This window comes from Microcaecilia unicolor, chromosome 4, assembly GCF_901765095.1.
Source record: "Microcaecilia unicolor chromosome 4, aMicUni1.1, whole genome shotgun sequence".
Classification (NCBI taxonomy): Eukaryota; Metazoa; Chordata; class Amphibia; order Gymnophiona; family Siphonopidae; genus Microcaecilia; species Microcaecilia unicolor.
In genome coordinates this window covers 137,810,411-137,829,763 of record NC_044034.1, presented here as the reverse complement: position 1 = coordinate 137,829,763, position 19,353 = coordinate 137,810,411, and the positions used below count along the sequence as shown (strand labels likewise).

General features: G+C 40.7%; 1 protein-coding gene across 2 annotated transcripts in view; it reads left to right on the top strand.

Moving 5' to 3' along the window:
* LOC115468711 (cohesin subunit SA-2-like) overlaps positions 1-19,353 on the top strand; it is a 312,673-nt gene that overhangs the window by 232,527 nt on the left and 60,793 nt on the right. For both annotated transcript variants that reach the window (XM_030200630.1, XM_030200629.1), the window contains exons 22-23: positions 12,917-13,004; positions 13,146-13,226. In XM_030200630.1, the coding sequence (XP_030056490.1) occupies positions 12,917-13,004; positions 13,146-13,226 (169 nt within the window). The remainder of the gene's footprint in view (positions 1-12,916; positions 13,005-13,145; positions 13,227-19,353) is intronic.

Here is a 19,353-nt window from a genome sequence, read left to right as displayed (position 1 = left end):
CAAATATGAGTCTGGCTGCTGTGCTTTGAGCGGTTTGAAGCTTCTTAATGATTTGTTCTTTGCATCCGGCATAGATGGCATTACAATAGTCTAGGTGACTTAGCACCATTGATTGTATCAGGCTGCGGAATATTTATCTTGGGAAATACGGTTTGATCCTTTTAAGTTTCCACATTGCATGGAACATTTTCTTTGCTGTATTTTTCGCATGGTCTTCTAGTGTGAGATTTCGGTCAATTGTGACTCCCAGAATTTTCAGACTGTCAAGAGACCAGAAGAGTGTATTCTGGAGTGTTTATGGTATTGTGTTTATTTGAGTTATAATGTGAAGATAGGATGAGACGTGGAGGGGCATAATTGAACGAAAACGTCTATCTCCATGGGTGTTTATCTCCGAGAACGGGTCCGTGAAGGGGCGGACCGAACCGTATTTTCAAAAAAAAATAGACGTCCATGTTTTATTCGACAATTTGTGAGCTGGGCATTTTTGTTTTTCAGTGATAATGGAAAATGAAAGCGCCCAGCTCAAAAACGAATAAATCCAAGGCATTTGTTCGTGGGAGGGGCCAGGAGTCGTAGTGCACTGGTCCCCCTCACATGCCAGGACACCAACCGGGCACCCTAGGGGGCACTTTACAAAAACAAAAAAAAAAGGTAAAAGAGCTCTCAGGTGCATAGCACCCTTCCCTTGTGTGTTGAGCCCCCCAAATCCCCCTCAAAACCCACTGCCCACAAGTCTACACCATTACTATAGCCCTAAGTGGTGAAGGGGAGCACCTACATGTGGGTACAGTGGGTTTGGGGGGGTTGGACGACTAAGCATTAAGCAGCACAATTGTAACAGGTGGGGGGGGGGGGGGATGGGCCTGGGTCCACCTGCCTGAAGTCCACTGCACCCCCTAACAACTGCTCCAGGGACCTGCATACTGCTGCCAGGGAGGTGGGTATGACATTTGAGGGTGAAAATAAAAAGTTGTGAAACATCATTTTTTGTGGTGGGAGGGGGTTAGTGACCATTGGGGGAGTCAGGGGAGGTCATCCCTGATTCCCTCTGGTGGTAATCTGGTCATTTAGGGCACTTTTTGGGGCCTTATTCATGAAAAAACAGGGTCCAGGAAAAGTGCCCTAAATTCTAGCTACAAACGCATACTTTTTTTCCATTATCGGCGAAAGGCGCCCATCTCTCCTCGGCCGATAACCACGCTCCAGTTCCACCTTCGCCACGCCTCCGACACACCCCCGTCAACTTTGTACACTTCCGCGATGGAGTGCAGTTGAAAACGTCCAAAATCGGCTTTCCATTATACCGATTTATTCGTTTTTGTGAGATAAACATCTATCTCCCGATTTGGGTCAAAATCTAGGCGTTTTTCTCTTTCAATTATAAGGTGGATAGTGTCTTTTCTGTGTTTAGTTTTAGTTGGAATGCGTCCGCCCATGAATTCATTATTTGGAGGCTGTGTTTGATTTCATTTTTAATTTCGGTTAGATCGTGTTTGAACGGGATGTATATCGTGACATCGTCTGCATAGATGTACAGGTTGAGTCCTTGGTTGGATAGCGATTTGCCTAAAGGTGTCACCATTAAGTTAAATAGGGTTGGTGAGAGCAGTGATCCTTGTGGTACTCCACATTCGGGTTTCCATGGTGTTGAAGTTTTTGACTTTGAAATCACTTGATAAGTTCTTGCTGTTAGAAAGCCTTGAAACCATCTTAGTATGTTACCTCCAATCCCGAAGAAGTCTAGGATGTTTGAGAGTATTTGGTGGCTGACCATGTCGAACGCGCTGGACATGTCAAATTGTAGGAGCAGCACATTGTTTCTGGTTGCAATTGTTTAAATTTGGTTATGAGAGTGGTTAGCACTGTTTCAGTGCTATGGTTGGATCTAAATCCTGACTGATTCATGTAGTATTGTGAATTTGTTTAAGTAGTTGGTAAGTTGCTTGGTTACCATACTTTCCATTAGTTTGACAATCAGGGGGATGGATGCTACTGGTCGATAGTTTGTTGTGTCGTTTAATTTTTTCTTTAAATCTTTGGGTATCGGTGTGAGTAGTATGTTTCCTTTGTCCTTGGGGAAAAGTCCATGTTGTAGCATGTAATTCAGGTGCGATGTGAGATCTGTTATAAAGCGTTTGGGGGCGGACCTTATTAGATTGCTGGGGCAGATGTCCAGTTTGGAGTGGGTTTTGGAGAACTTGTTGATTGCTTAAGTGATGGTTTCTTCGGTTAGTAGATCGAAGTTGATCCAGATTCGATCTGCTGGGTATTCATCGGGAGTTGGGTCCAGACAATCCATAATTTTTTTGTGATCAGTAGTGTTAAGTGGTAGCGTGGATCGTAGTTTTATAATTTTCTCATTGAAGTATTTGGCAAGGTTGTCTGCCGATGGGGTGTCTGTGCTGGCTGTGGTAACTGGTGTGGTGTCTATTAGTTTATTCACAAGCTGGTATAGTTTATGTGCGTCTTTGTAGTCAGGCCCTATTTTGGTTTTGTAGTATGCTCTTTTAGTTTGTCTTATTGAGTATTTGTATTTTCTTTGTAATTGTTGCCATACATTGAGTGTCTGTTCGTCTTTCCTTTTCTTCCATGCTCGCTCATGTCTCCTAACCTGTGTTTTTAGTAGTTTCAGTTCTTCGTTGAACCAAGGTATTGAGTTTTTTCTTCATGTAGTCTTTTTTTTTTGTAATGGTGCAATTTTGTCTAGTGTGTTCTTGCATCTGTCGTCCCAGTTTTGTAGAAAGTGTTTGGCGTCTGTTTGTGCTGTCCATTCATCATTGTAAATCTCTTGCCAAAATGTTGCAGGGTCAATTTGGCCTCTCGTCGTAAAATATGTAAAAACGTATCAAAGAATAAATAGACAGGTAACTCACTTGATGGCCAAATGACTATGGCACCATAGCAGATTAAAAAAAAAAAAAAACAGCACCGTTTTCAAAAGTTGAATCTGTGAACCAAAAACCAAACCACAAAAGTTAATTTAAAATACCTACATCCGTATTCTATCACCAGAAGGTGGCAACCTAAGCCTAAAATATAACTTGACTGAAGCAAAGTAAAGAAATAACCTACACTGAATATGCATAAGAGGTATATATGCCCAACATTTGACTCATGCAAATATGTGTAATGTTACATAGATTCCTAGGGTGTATCCTGGAAAAGTAACTGTCCAAGTAGGCCACCAGGACAGGCCTGAGACACCCTGGTGTCAGATAATGATACTATATAGGGAGAGGAATCGTGCTGTACCCTATAAGACCTGCTGCTGCAATCCTTTCCAAACAAACTGAATGTGGTCTTGAGGAGGACACAGGATTTAGCCAGAAACCCTAAACAACAAGAAAGCTTAGTTAAGAGCTCCTAATTCTTATCTACACACCTGTGAAAACTGCTATTAGAATGGACTCACAGCAGCTGCAGTGTTTGGACATGATTGTGGCTACATCTGTTAGTCTCTACATCAAGCTAACACTAAGTTTATTAGACAACTAAGTTATTGAAAGATAGTACACTCGTAGGCAGCTTCTCAATTCTTAAAAATGGAGAAAAGTAAAACCAAAATAAAACCACCTCATTAATAATGTGCACATTAATGAGGGAATAAAAAAAAAAGATCTTAACAAAACCTAAGCTAAACCTTAAACCACTAAAAAAACAAGATAAGAGAGAATATTTAACAGAAAAATAAGATCAAAAAACAAAACAAAAGATATATATAATTTTAACAATCTCAAAAAAATAATAAAAAGCAAATGCATACAACTTAAGGAAATGTTTCAATAATATCTTAAAAACAATGGACGACACCATGGAAAACTCAAAAAAGAAAAACTTAGTAAATCAAATAATACAGCACAGTGCCTGCCTCTAAAAAAACAAACAAACAAACAAACCTGAATGTGTCCCTTATCTTAAAAAAAACAAAAATTTCAGAAATATAGTCAGATCTAATTCTTGATTGAGACCATTAGGGCTCAATGTTTACCATCTATAAATAAATCGTTGTTCATTTCTTAATAATTCACCTTCAGTATCACCACCTTTCCATGACCTTATGTTTATGAACAATCAAAAATCTGTAATCATTGCACATATGTTTAGCTTTTACAGAATGTCCCACTAGTGGCTTGTCAAGCAACTGCCTTTTAATAGCACTCCTATGTTCCATCAATCTTTTGTTAAATGCTCTTTTTGTTTTTCCCATATATATTAAGCCAAAGGGACATAGTGCTACATAAATCACTTTTCCGTCTTATAGTTTGTAAAATGTCTCAGTTCATATCTTTCATTGGTCACAGGGTGATAAAAGCATTTTGTTCTTAAATTCACATCACACACAGAACAACATCCACAAGGGAAATGCCCTAATACATTATTAAAATAAGTGAAGTGAATTGGAGGTAATGTGGAGGGTGCCAGCATATCTTTTAAACTGTGATTCCTTTTGTATGCTATTAAAAGGTTCTTATTCCTAATATTGTTTGCGTTCTGTATTATGTGCCAATAGACAAATGGTTAAAACCTGCACACGATTCTATCCTTATTCTTTTTCTCTTTGTATTTTAAGATAGTACTTTGTTCTGTTGTGGATGTTCTGTAAAAACATTTCTCAACTGTAGCCTGTGGGTAAACCCTGGCTAAAAATCGATTACCCATATCAATTGATTCTGTCACAAAATCTCTTTTTGTAGAACAGAGACGCTTAGGGTGTAAAAACTGGCTATGTGGTAAATTGGTTTTCAAAGCTGGACTGTGACAGCTTGTAAAATGCAAAACTTTATTAGTGTCAGTTGGTTTTCTATATATGAACACAGGAGTGGAAGAAGCAAACCACAATCTTCAATATGATCAGAGCAGTAGTTTATTGATCCAAAGCTGACAAACTGAACCCAACATGGGCCATGTTTCGGTACCCAAGCCTTCATCAGGGATTCTTAGAAAACAATGATGACATAAAACATCAATAAATAAAAGTGCAAGGTAAAAAAACAAAAACAAATGGAGGATATATATAAATAAATATAATATATATAATTGACATGCCTATTAAGCCAATGGAATATGCATAAGAATGAGTATGTAACAAATCAGCTTATATTGGAGCTCCAAAAAAAGAGCATATAAAACAGTAAATATATATAAACAGCATATGCAGCAGTGAGTCATATGGTTTAATACACCTTACTTGCATAGTACATTTTAGAAGAAATATTTTACCAAAATAGGATTCTTAAACAATAAAACAAGAGTAATTTCCTAAATAGACCTTAAGGAAATTTTTTGGACCTTGAAAAAGAGGGACTAAACCACAAGACGCTGCATCTTTGTGCAACATAGTAGAAAATAGAAGAAACTCAGCACTGCAATAGATCTGTCTCCCCAAATATGGTATCGCCACACAGTTATTGTCCTGTAATATTTCTAACCATAATAAAAAACCATAGGAGATGTTATCTTAACTAGACCTTATATCCAATACCTTGAAACTGCTCATCAACCAACATAATATAAATTAAAATAGAAAAAGCTAATGCGCCTATACATTTCTATGGGTGCGTCAGGGATTAACACGCGTAAACCATTTACGCGCATTAAAAATGCTAATGCATCCATAGTGTCTTTTAGTAAACCTAGCCCATCTTAAGAGGCATCAGAGATTCTCAGTTTGTATTTATCCAATCATCTTAAAAAAACAATATGTGCATCATACCATAAAAAAGCTGATAATTGTTGTACACACCAGTGGTCACAAAAATATTAAAAAAACATAAAAAAGCATCGGCTATATGTAATGGAATACATAAACATCTATAACAAAAATTAATTGGATAGGGAGTCCAAATGAGCAAAAATACTCAAAACCACAACAATGACCCCTTATAATGAACAAACTTGTATGACCAAAGCATCAAAAATGATTTATAAATATCGGAAGGAAAAAGCCTCAAAGAGCTCAAGATCCAAAGATCTATAGAGCTGAAATTATCATAAATGATCCACGCTTCATCACTGGCTAAACCTTCCATAGATAGCTGTATAGAGTACATTAAAAAAATCAGCAGTCTGTATGCATCAAAATAATAGTGTTTACTTGAATTTACAAGGAAAGTACTTAGCTTTCAACAAGCTCCACGTGTTCTTCCTTGAGGTTCCTCTACCAGCTCGAGTGGTTGTCTTCAGCTTACACCAGCACCCCCAGTCCAATGTTGGCCAGCGTTTCGCTCAGCTCACATTTGCCCTGCTGCTTCAGTGTCTTTAAGATTTGGGGCTGCTAAGTGCAAATTCGTCTTCTCCATCTGGATCATACTCCTGTGCTCCACCAAACATACATAAAGAGACCATGAAGTCTGTAAAACATAAAGTTTATCACATGGACACCGCAAACAACAGACAACCTTCATAAAACATCCTAAGGCTAACCAAACACCTTAAAAAGGCAGCAATAAAAGCCGCTACAGAGACTCGCTATAACAGCTGATGCAAATGATGCGGTATTCACAGAATGCTATTTAAAATTATGGATCCATACATCCTTCTCTCATTATATAAACATCAGATAGAAAAAAGTAGATAAATTCTCAGACTCGCCTCAATTGTACTCAACTGCTAAAAACACACAAAACGTCATTAGTAGAATTGGCAAACATTAAACCATTGCAAGAAACTGCCCTTTAGTAACGCTTACTTACATAAATATTCATTCTATGACGTGTGATTATACATTTCTTGTGATGTCATTGATGACAAACTTGGGGGGTCTTTTACTAAAGCTTAGCTCGAATTATATGCAGTAGGGCCCATAGGAATAAAATGGGCCCTGCTGCAGATAACTCGAGCTAAGCTTTAGTAAAAGACCCCCTTGAAGATTAAACCAAGAAATCGAAAGCTGAGACAGAACAAATCTATTGAACATAAATAAGAGTTGCACTTAGACAACATGAGGCATATTTTCAAAGCACTTAGCCTTCCAAAGTTCCATCTTCCCCTTAGTCCTGTGCCCCACCAGAGGTGCTGATGTCATTTGTTTGTTAATACGGCTTCTGTGTTTCACAATTCTTGTTCTTATCACTCTTTTTGTTTTTCCAATAAAAATCAATCTACAAGGGCATATGATGATGTATACATCAAAACTGGAGTTGCATATACTTTCAAAATTCAGTTTGTATTTCTTACCCGAAATAGGGTGAATAAACATGCATATACTAAGAGAATGCCTATATGTTGAACAGTGTCTTGAACCACACGGAACATGACCAACATTAGACACCGGTACCTCTATACTTTTTGCTAAAACTGAGGACACTAATAGATTTTTTAGATTTTTATTGCGGGTATGAGCTATAACTGGTTTAATGTTCTGAAAACATGAATGTTGCTGCAATATATGCCAGTGTTTATGTATAATCTTACGAGAACCTGAGAGAGCAGACTAATGCAGGCCGAGTTTTCTTATTCAGTCCAGTTTTAAGTAACACTAACCTATCTTGATATTTGACTCTGTTATACCCTTCCACTAAATTGTGCCTTGGATAACCCTTATGGATGAATCTTGTAGCAAGAGTCTTGGATTGTGTATTAAATTCTGCATTTTCTGTACATAACCTTTTCACCCGTAAGGTATATGGGTGAAAAGGTTATGTACAGAAAATATAAGGTAGATTATCCTTCAGTTGTTTATTGTGATAGCTCGAATAATGAAGATAATTATTCTTGTCCATAGGTTTTCTGTATAGTGTTGTAATGAACTTGTATCTAACTTTTTAAATCAAAATATCCGAAAAAAGAGATTGCTTCAAGATCATAATTTTAAATTTGGGCCTAATGTATTAAGCCAGCTATGGAAGAAAGACACATTTTCTCTCCAGAGAATAGAAATATTGCCAATGTAACGCTTATATATGCAAATATTAGATTCAAAAGGGCTTTGCAGAACATGTGATTCTTCAAATGATGCAGCATATAAATTCACTATATCAGGAGCTATAGAGGCCCCCATTGCGGTCCCCTTTATCTGTTGGTAAAAGCTTCCTTCAAAACAGAAATAATTTTCTGTTTGTGCTATGGTGGCCATACTGTAAGGCACCACCTGTCCTATCCGGACACCTGAAGCGACTTTTTAACATGCCAGAGATGTACTCCATGACCCTGCGAGCGGCTCTGTGGGCCTCATTATATGTCACAGGTTCACGCAGTGGAGTGAGAAGCCAGCTGCTACAATGGTATCCCGTGTCACCTATGCCAGTAGAGGAGTGAATATTAGTTTCACATCATGTATGAGAGAAAACACACACATATCCCAAAAGAGCTGTTATTAGGACCGTTTCAGTGCTCTCAGCTCCAAGACAATTCATCCCACATAGAGAGCCTATGCCTCCCCTTGCACATTATATTCACGTTGGTCAATTGAAGCCTAAACTATTTGGCCATGGCTGACTCCTACTTATGTTAAGTGTAGAGGTCAAATTGCATATTCTTATTTTGCTGACTTGGGCCCTGAAGTCATGAGAACCCTTCCACCCCTAAAGACGATATAAAAGGACACCTATGGGGAGAAATGTGACCAACATGGGAAGTGACTGGTGGCAGCATAGACCCTAGAACACCTTACTACTGAAGCACCCATCCAAATATGAGATTACAGGGAAGATCAGAAAAGGCATGTATACCCAATAACCACTGTACACGTTATCTGCAAACGGACAGTCTGGACAGGCTTTTAAATGTTTAGGTCCTGCATTGCTGCTCAGATTATTAATGATCCTCTGATCTATTCCAGAGTGTCAAAACAGGTTGACACATACTAGATGGGGAGCTGCCAAGTTCCCCTTCCCAGGAAGGTGACCATTAAGCCATTTCTGCTTTTGCCCTTACATACCAATACTATGTGGTATTGATATTCCCTGATTTCCTCTATGGAAATCAATGCTGCAGGTTGCATAAGGGACCAAGATGAAGTATGCAAAAATTTAGGTCCGGTCAATAAGCGTACCTCTTGAAAGAGGTGGCTTGGCAGCTCTGCTTTGCATGTAAGTGGAAGTAAGTGGACAAAATTGAAGAATGACTGCATCACATCATCCTAACACATTCTACAGCACTGAGGTCTCCAATGAAGCGATAGCCTATGGCCAAAACACTATATGCTGAGAACAGACACCGTGAACGGTGTCATACACTGCTTTCCCACACCACCACCTAAAAGACACATCCCCGTTAGTGTCCTATAGAGGACTTGAGGGTGTTTCCCACCCATGGCTGATATGTGCTACCACGGTAGCTGCACCTAGATACCTTTGGATGAGAAGATGTAAAGCACCAAGCTACCATCTCTGCCATCTCCACCGCTGTCATCCTATCCACATTAAGGGCTAGGCAGCTATTAGGGTAACATTCCAAAGGTAGGTGAGCTTTTTGTAACATGTGATAGTGATTGAGATCAAAAGCACTTGTCCCACCATACTCAACAGAGCCATGGATATATATCAGAGGTTAGGACACCCACTCCTCATGGTAAACCTAGCCAGTCATAGTTGCCAGAATCTCCCCATAAAATTCAATTACAATATCCTGATACAGCTGACTATCTAGTTGTGGCCCAAATACTGGGTTCAAAGTGTCTGATCTATATCATGCACTATCCCTCATGCTGTAAACAGTAATTGTGTCTGCTGGATTGTGAGAACCCCCTGCAAACTTGCAAAAACCCGGATCAGTGGCAAAATAGGCTATGGTGAAGACTTGTACCAAGATTAGGCTTGGCAAGTGGATTCCAGATTCACACAACAGGGAGGATCCATTCCTGGATCTCACAGCTTGCATGCAGGGACTTAGAGCGGTGCTTCCCAGACCTGGTCCTAGAGGGTCCCCAGCCAGTCAGGTTTTCAGGATATATATTATGAACATTCATGAGAGAGATTTGCATGGAGTGGATGCAGTGCATGCAATTCTCTCACATGAGTATTCATTGTGCATATCCTGAAAACCTGAGTGGCTGTGGAGGCTCCAGGACCAGTTTTGGGAAACACTGACTGAAAGTTCACATTTCCACTAGCAAATGGTAGACTACAGGTCCAGCAAGCGGTGGGTCCTTCCAGGACTGGATCTCCAGTTTGGCCTGCATCTGGATCAGCTGGCCTTCCTGAATTCTACAGCAGCCGGGCACTATCAGAGAGGTTGGGAACTTATGGCAACTTGGCCGCTATTCCTACCCGATACAACAGCAGGTCTGAGAAAAAGTCAAGGAACAACACCTGGAGAGGATCAGGAGTCACACATAGGCCACAAACCTACACAAGGCATATGACAGACAATTACACCAGTGGTTGCCCAACCTAGTCCTGGATGCACCCCACCCAGTCAGGTTTTCAGGATATGTACAATGAACATTCATGAGAGAGGTTTGCATGGAGTGGAGGCAGTGGCTGCAAATCTCTCACATGAGTATTCATTGTGCATATCCTGTAAAACCTGACTGGCTGGGGTGGCTCCGGGACCAGGTTTTGTGAAACACTGCACCAGAGTGTGATATGATCTCTGCATTCCCAGAGCTGCCAAGTTACCCTTTCCAGCAGGGAGACTTTTGGGCCAGTCTTGGATTTCTGCCAACCTCATCATGGTGCATTATGGGGCCTGCAGCACTGATGTGAATGGATAGAATTATGGACTACAAATACTTTAGTGCTTTGGGATGTAAGTTTAACATCAGGACTGGCCAAAAAGTCTCCCCCATGGAATGGGCAACTTCCCAGCTCAGCATTCCAAACATAGGTATAGACTGAGGAAACTTCCTCCACTTTCACTAATGCTATGATATTGCTGAATAAATGACAGGCATGACACACTGAGTACATAGCAGGTCTACTTGTTTTAAAAAGAGTATAATTCCACTTACCTATTATCCAACTATGGCCATACCTGTCCTGCTCAAACTGGAACAGAACCAAGTGAGGCAGGATATAGGAATCGTGGGTGGACCCTGGGAACCTGACTACCACATTCAGGATTTGCATATTTGCATCACATACCACCTGCATATTTAAGGAATGAAAGCACTTACGATTGCGATGTATTACTTCCCTTTCACTGGGTGTGGTACGAGGGTCACATGTGCTAATCAATTGCGCCTATCAAGTGTGGTAGCCCTGCAATGTTCAGAAACTGGTCACTCAGAACCTTCCACTGTTGCCATGTATTAGAGAAATTAACATAGTCCCTAAGCCAACGCATCATGGCATACTGTACCTGGTGGATACAGCGAGAGACGGAGGAGCGGCCCATGCCACCGACTGCGGCCACAGATTGTTGGAAACTGCCAGAGGAGATACAATGTAAGAAGCTGAACAGCTTAGTCAGACTGCAGTTTAAGTCAGACCAGGTATTGGGTGGGATCTGTCTGTAATGGGATCAGCCCTTAGGAATTCATATAACTACATTATAACTGCTGAGCTCAGTCGGTACAGGGCAACAACACGGTCCTCACGCATATGTTGCAGCATTCTGCGGGCTGGGAAAAGGCATGGGCGTCGGTCGGGGGTGTTGTTCCTGCTTATGGGGCCGGTGCTGCTTCTCCCTGTTGTGCTGGAATCCTCTGTGCCTATGCTGGAAAAGCCAGGACAAAGGCTGCTGCTGCTGAGGCTACTAAAGATAGTGCCATTGTGAATGAAATGATTGATGGCTGTGTATGTGTATTTATAGTCTGATGGTGTACGCTGTGTATGTGTATTTATAGTCTGATGGTGTATAGCCGGTCTTCTTCCGCCCGCTGCCATGCGTTATTAAATCTGACACGTTAATGACTAAAAATCCCTTAACTACACTTATTTTCTTGATGCTACACCCTCATGTGCTAACATGCGTTATGCAACTACTCGCGCCTGCGATACCACCCTCTCGTAGACACGTCTACACCACACCTACAAGACGTCCCTTTCTCCTCCCAGGTCCACATTAGGCATTAATGTGTGAGTCAACGTGCGCAGGTGCCGAATTTAATGCTTACGCAGCTAAGCTAAGCCATTCGTTAACACACTAACGCAGCTTAGTAAACAGGCCCCTTAGATTTTAAAAAATGCTGATTTAATTAAGTTCCTTGCCTCTACTGGGAGCCAATGTAACAATATAAAAATGAGAGACTTTGTCATATCTTTTTAATTAAAAGATGAGTCTTATAGTTATGTTTTGAATGGATTGAAGCTTTTTCAGTACCAATTTAGGACAGCCCAAATAGAGTATATTACATTAATCTAATTGATGTAATAAAAGAGCTAATACTAATAAATAAAACTGCTTTTCCTCAAAAATTTTACAAATTACATGGTTTTTTCAATAATGTGAAAGATTTTTTTTAATTAAAAGAATAACCTGATGTTCTAATGATAAAGTACTGTCCAAATAGATTCCCAGTACTTTAATAACCGATTCAAGCTTAAATTTAGTTCATTCAATTGTTATAGAAGAGACATTAGGATTCGGATGATAATCAAGATAGTTTTTTTGGTATTGAATTTCAGTTTATGTACAGACATCCAATTTTCCACCAAATTGGTGGCCTTTTTTGAAATCCGAAGTCTCTGATTGAATTGTATGTGTAAAAGGAATCAGAATGATGACGTCATCTGCATAGCTATAGGATAAAAATCCATTCTCCTGACACATTAAACTCGAAGTACATAAACATATTAAACAGTAAGGGGGGGGGGGGCAAAGGTTATTGTAAACTGCTTCGACTTGCTTTCCAAAATAAATGATAATAAAATAAACAATAATCAAATACTGCAACTCAAAATTTTATTCTTAGTTCGCAGATAAACTTTGGTAATTGTGATTAAGCATTTCAGAGAAAAATATTGTGTGGTTTGTTTTCTGTATAGAAATTTCATTAAAATGTGTGCTTTCTTTTCTGTACAACTTATAGTGCCCATAATCTCACAAGATGGAATCTATACAACAGGACTTCCCAGCTCCTGGATTTAGAAATGGAATGCAGATGCGTACCTGCTGAGGTAATGTGCACATTGTAGTAGTACAAATTGAGAATACAAAGAGAGATTTAATTATTGCTTCACACAGATGCCAGAAACTTTTTTCATACCATCAATGTACTTGAAAGATCTCTTTATTAAAACTGTATCTTCTGTTTGCAGGTTGTTCTACCAGCTCTTCAGTGCACCTATTATGCACTTCTGTGGCAGCTGACAACAATCATGGAAAGAAGTTCCTCTAAGGTTTGATAAGCCAAATTATTACTTAGCATTAATCAAATAATAATAGGGTGAAAATTATTGACAAAGAATTAGTCCCATCTCATGGCACGAAATATGGAACATGTGAAAGCTAGGCCTAGAAAAACTTTCCCTGTTCATGTACAGCTAGTACCACACAGTCACATGCATGAAGCCCTCTTACTGTCTTTTTGCAGAATGAGTCAGGCATGGTCCCATGTCAGAAAACTCTTTTTTTTTAACTTTAGGCGCAAGGCTCCCTCAGTGTTCAGGTTTTTTACTAAAAATACCTTCTTTCCACATAATTCAACATTGAACAACATTCATTTTTCCTTGCATTGAAGATTATTGCTTTTCACAGACTGATGAGGGAAGATATGATTGAGGTCTACAAAATCCTGAGTGGTGTAGAATGTACAAAGCACTAGGGGACACTCAAGGAAATTACATAGTAATACTATTAAAACAAATAGGAGGAAATATTTTTTCACTCAACAAATAGTTCTCTTTGTAGTAACAGCAGTTAGCATATCTGGGTTTAAAAAAAGTTTTGGACAGATTCCTGGAGGAAAAGTCCATAGTCTGCTGTTGAGACAGACATGGGGAAGCAACTGCTTGCCCTGAGATTGGTAGCATGGAGTGTTGCCACGATTTGGGTTTCTGCCATGTACTTGTGACCTTGCTTGGCTATTGTTGGAAACAGGATACTGGGCTAGATAGACCATTAGTCTGACACAGTATGCCTATTCTTATGTTCTTATGACACAATTTTCCCTACAGTGGCTAACAAAAAAGCCATGGGATTACTTGTAACATGTAGTTGATGGATTGTTGTTCATCTGTAAGAGAGAGAATAACATTTTCTCCTTGCCTTGCTGAGTACCTTCACATAGTGACACCGTACTAGCCACACGTTGCCCAGCATAAGAAGATGCTCGCCCATAGCTTTCATAAAAGGGCTAGAGATGGTGGCAGCAATAGTGCAGACACTGGAGATAAAGATAACATCCCTGCTGTAAATTAAGGTCACGGTGAACTTATGCATAGATCCACTGCAGCAAGAGATAAACCAGAGAAGTTAATGAAAAAGTTCAGAGGATTAATTACAATAACATAGTAAATGACGGCAGAAAGAGACCTGAAATGTCAATCCAGTCTGCTCAATAATCACACTCATTATCAATTCATGATTAAACCTATAATGAATGTGATATAAAATACTTGATCATGGTCTTTCTTTGGCATTTGTGGGACATAGACTGTAGAAGTCTGCCCGGTATTGTCCTTACGTTCCAACTACTGGAGTTGCTGTCGAAACCCACTCCAGACTATCCAAACCTGTCTTGTCATTTGTGGGACACAGATCTTAAATGTCTGCCCAACATTGTCCTCACGTTCCAGCTACTGGAGTAGTTGTCAAAGCCCTCTCCAGTCCATCTTAAACCGGATTGCCATATATAAGACACAGACCATAAAAGTCTTGCCCGGCTCTGGCATTAGTTCTTCACAGCTGGAGTAGCCATCTAAGCACCACTCAACACATCAACACACATGCAGCCATTTAAGTTTTATTTTTTTATACAATCCATTTTCTAATTAGAGATCCTCTGTGTTCATCCCAAGCTTTTTTGAATTCCGTCACCGCTTTTGGAGTATTGTATTCAGTTTTAGAGGCCATATCTTGCTAAGGATGAAAAAGACTTGAAGCAGTCCAGGGGAAGATGACAAAAATGATATGGGGTTTGCACCAAAAGATGAATGAGAGGAGACTAGAAGATCTGAATATGTATATCCTAGAGGAAAGAAGGGACAGGGGAGATATGATACAAACTTTTAAGTACTTGAAAGGTATTAATATAGAAACAAATCATATCCAGAGAAGGGGAAACAGTAAAACTAGAGGGCATAAATTTAGGTTGCGGGGTGGTAGACTTAGGAGTAATGTCAGAATTTCTTTTTCACTGAGAGGGTGGTTGATGCCTGACATGATCTAACTTAAATAATATACATACTTTAAAAAAAATGTAAACATATATGTGGTGTTGCAGTCACTATCTTAACCCAATCCCTTAGGAACAGTCTGCCGATATTCAAAAGCGCAGCTAATTCCAAGTTAACTGGCTATCATAAACCTGTCATCTGTATCCTCGCATTTTCAGCTGCAAATAATAACTGGCTATCATTCTGAATATTGGCAGATATTTCTTTAAAAGCATGGCTGCTTTCATGAACATAACTACGATAATAAATATCGGACTTCCAGCACTCAAAGCTGCTCAGTTTTGAAAATGACGGTCCAGATGGCAAAATGGTGCCTGATCAGCTTTGAATATTGCTTGGGATTGTAAGTAGTTCTGTGATATCTGACAGCATAACAATTGCCATTCCGCACAACCCACAGGCCACAACTCGATGAAATCTCCAGGTAGGTAAGGTTCCCCGCACACCTGTACACGGGGACTGGTGGCAAGGTGGTCATATTTGACTAACCATGTCCTTGTTCGGTGTCGCCGTTATAGACGGATACAAAATGCATACTAGCCAGGTATGTCGGCCACAAAAAGCCAGTTTATTTGCATAAACTGGGTATACTGGCTGCATAACCGGATATGTTGGAAACCGCTGTAATATCTGCCCTCTGTGGCCAGGAGATCCTACACAACAATGTCGCGGGGAAGAGTCTGCCGAATTTTTCCAGAGAGGAGGTTGTGGAATTGTTCAGACTGGTTTGTCTGTCCTAATTAGATTGTAAGCTCTGTCGAGCAAGGACTGTCTCTTCATGTTCAGGTGTGCAGCGCTGCGTACATCTAGTAGCGCTTTAGAAATAAGTAGTAGTAGTCGTCTGGCATGAAGGCCAGCTGTATCCTAAACATCGTAGAAGCCAGTCTGTGCACCTCTAACAACCTCTGGGGAAGGTTCCAGAGTCAGCTATGGAGGTAAGACAGATTCCTTTACCCTCTGACCCTGGTGTTTATGTAGGCCACACACTGTCTAGTTTGGATAATGCATGTTGGACCACACAGTCTAGGGCATTTTCCTCTCAACTTTCACTGATAAGCCCAGATTGTGTGCAGTTTTGTACTAAACTAGGGATAAGTTTAGCTACCTATGATTATGATGGCAAAGGGTCACTGTGTCCCTAATTGTTCAGCTGAATCATAGACTGCCAACAGGGGTGCAAATTGGCCATAGAAACAAAGGTAGGATGCAAACAACGGTGACATCTGTTGCTGTGTCCCCACAGAAAATTTGGCATGAGGCGGGAGCTGGAAGGATTAAAGTCAAAGGTCCGCCACTTCGGCAACAGCACCCTGACCCTTTCCAGCAGATTAGGCAGGAGGTAGCTGCAGAAAGCGGTAAGAGACAGCTAATCTATATGTGCTAAAGCCAGCATTGTTATGGGTTTGGGTTGAGGTCTGTGGAAGGGTATGTGCAGCTGCATGTTCTCTAGAGACAAGTGCCAAGGATGTGTGGTACGTGGACCTGTGTCAACTGGGGAATCCAAGAAACATGCCACCCTGGGTGCATTTGTGCACATCTTTGGTGCATCTTTATTTCTGATAATGTCATTAGCTAGGGTGAGCTGCATCTAAGAGGTCTATCTTAATCCTCCCCTGTTTTTCCTTGGTGTCATGTTCTGAGAGGCCATAAACCTGTCTGTGTTTGACCACATCGCTGTCAGGAAGTGGGTCACAAATGGTTGGGCTATTGCTCCTTGGATGGCCCTTGTCAGAGGGCAATAGGTTAGTTGTTAGCCATATTCTCATCCTAAATAATTCAAATCAGATTACAGTAAATAAAGAAGCCTTCTTAGTGAAGGGAGGAACCAAACAAATACAAGGAACAATTTATTTCAAATCCTGCCATACCTCAAAAATATATAAAGCTTTTTGGCCAAATGTTCTAAGATCCAACATCGATGGTTAATTATCAGAATTCTAGTGCAGTGGATCCCAAACCTGGACCTGGTGGCACCTTAGCCAGTCAGGTTTTTAGGATACCCACAATGAATATTCATGAGAGAGAGTTTTATGCACTCCCACCACTACATACAAATCTATCTCATGAAAATTCATTGTGGACATATTGATACCCTGACTGGCTGAGGTGCCACCAGGACCAGGTTTAGAAACCACTGTTCTTGTGGAAATCACCAACTGTAGAGTGAAGAGGTACAGCCTTTGGTGTGTGGTACCTGAAAAGGGCAACTGTATGAAGTGCTGTAGTTCATATAGCTAATGTGCCTCAATTTTCAACCAGCATCTGCAGTTCTGCTGTCTGCAGGTAGGCAGTGCAAAGCATAGAAGGTTGCTGGTTCAAGAGCCACTCTGTCCCAGCACGTAAATTACATAAGAAGGTAAGAACATAAGAGTAACCATACTGGGTCAGACCAATGGTTCATCTAGCTCAGTATCCTGTTTTCAAACAGTGGCCAAGCCAGGTCACAAGTACCTGGCAGAAATCCAAATTGTGGCAACAATCCATTCTACAAATCCCAGGGCAAACAGTTGCTTCCCATGTCTGTCTCAATAGCAGACTGTGGACTTTTCCTCCAGGAATTTGTCCAAACCTTTTTTAAACCCAGATATGATAACCGCTGTTACCACATCCTCTGGCAAAGAGTTCCAGAGCTTAACTTCATTGAGTGAAAAAAATATTTCCTCCTATTTGTTTTAAAAGTATTTCCATGTAACTTCGTTGAGTGTCCCATAGTCTTGGTACTTTTGGAATGAGTAAAAAAATTGATTTACTTCTACTTGGGTTTTTTTTTTTAGTAGGGGGAGCCTGCCTCGAATGCTAGGCAACCTACTGTTTATCTGGATTGACTGGTTAGTCAATATGTTTTCTGAGGACTATGCACAAAGACTGATCATGCTCCCCCCCCCCCCCCCCCCCCCCAATACATGTATGCATGTTAGCCATCTCTGGCAATGAACTATTAGGAGCATCTGTGTGTTTTGCATCATATAGAGCTGGGATTGGGCAAATACAACACTGTCTCCATTGGCAGCTGAGATAGTGACAATTGCTGTAATATGTATATATTGCTTCTGCTTATACCTGTTTACAAAATGCCTATATCTCATTGAAATTGATCCATCTAGTGTCATCAACCCCATGTAAACCCAATTACTGTCCCCCCCCCCCCCCCCCCCCGGGTTCCATTCCCACTAGAACTCTGTGTCCTAGTGGACAATGTAATTCCCACCCCTTGTCTCAGATAATCTGTACAGATAGTTGTGATGGAGAAGGGACATGCAGAAAATATACTTTTCTGTTGCCTTTACCTGTAGCACACAATAAACAATATGTCATATTCCAATGCTTACATTTTTTGTCTGCAATTGTGTGCCCACAGAGCTTGCAGGTCAAGGAGCTGCAGCAGGGGTGGAGAACCTGCCTTGGGCTCCACCAGCTCGGGGAAGGGCAGCTGCAGGTGCAGCAGCAGCTGCCCCAGCACCCATGGCAGGAGCACCAGCCCCAGCACGACCAGCTGCAGCCATAGCACCATCCACAGGAGCCCCAGCATAACAGGCTTCCCAGAATATGGGGCCACTTGCCTCTGTGTCATCCCCCTCTTCCCAGTCTAAAAGGGAGGATGAGGAAGTCACAAATGACACCACTCCAGGCCCTCGTGTTGGTCCTCTAGGCTAGCCCTCTATTGCCAGGGAAATGATCACAGAGGTGCGGGTCTTGAGGGACCAGCATTGATGGACTGTATAGGATGGTGGAGCAGCTGGTGAATACCATGGAGGCAGAGATTGCCTCTAAGCAGCATCCCCTTCCCCGGCTCTTTCCCCCTTCCCCTCCCACAAATTTTGGTTGAGCATCCTTAATTTCCCACCCTGCTTTATATATATATATTGCCTGCTTTTGTTTTAGTTTTGTATTTTTTCAAGTAATTATTTGTTTTTTGTAAATACTTTTTATTTTCTTTTATATAATTGATTTGTTTTTAATTCATTAATGCCAGTTGGCATATATAGATAGATAGATAGATAGATAGATAGATAGATAGATAGATAGATATAGATGTGTATATATATACACTAGTAAATCAGGCCCGTTTCTGACAGAAATGAAACGGGCGCTAGCAAGGTTTTCCTCGGAGTGTGTATGTTTGAGAGAG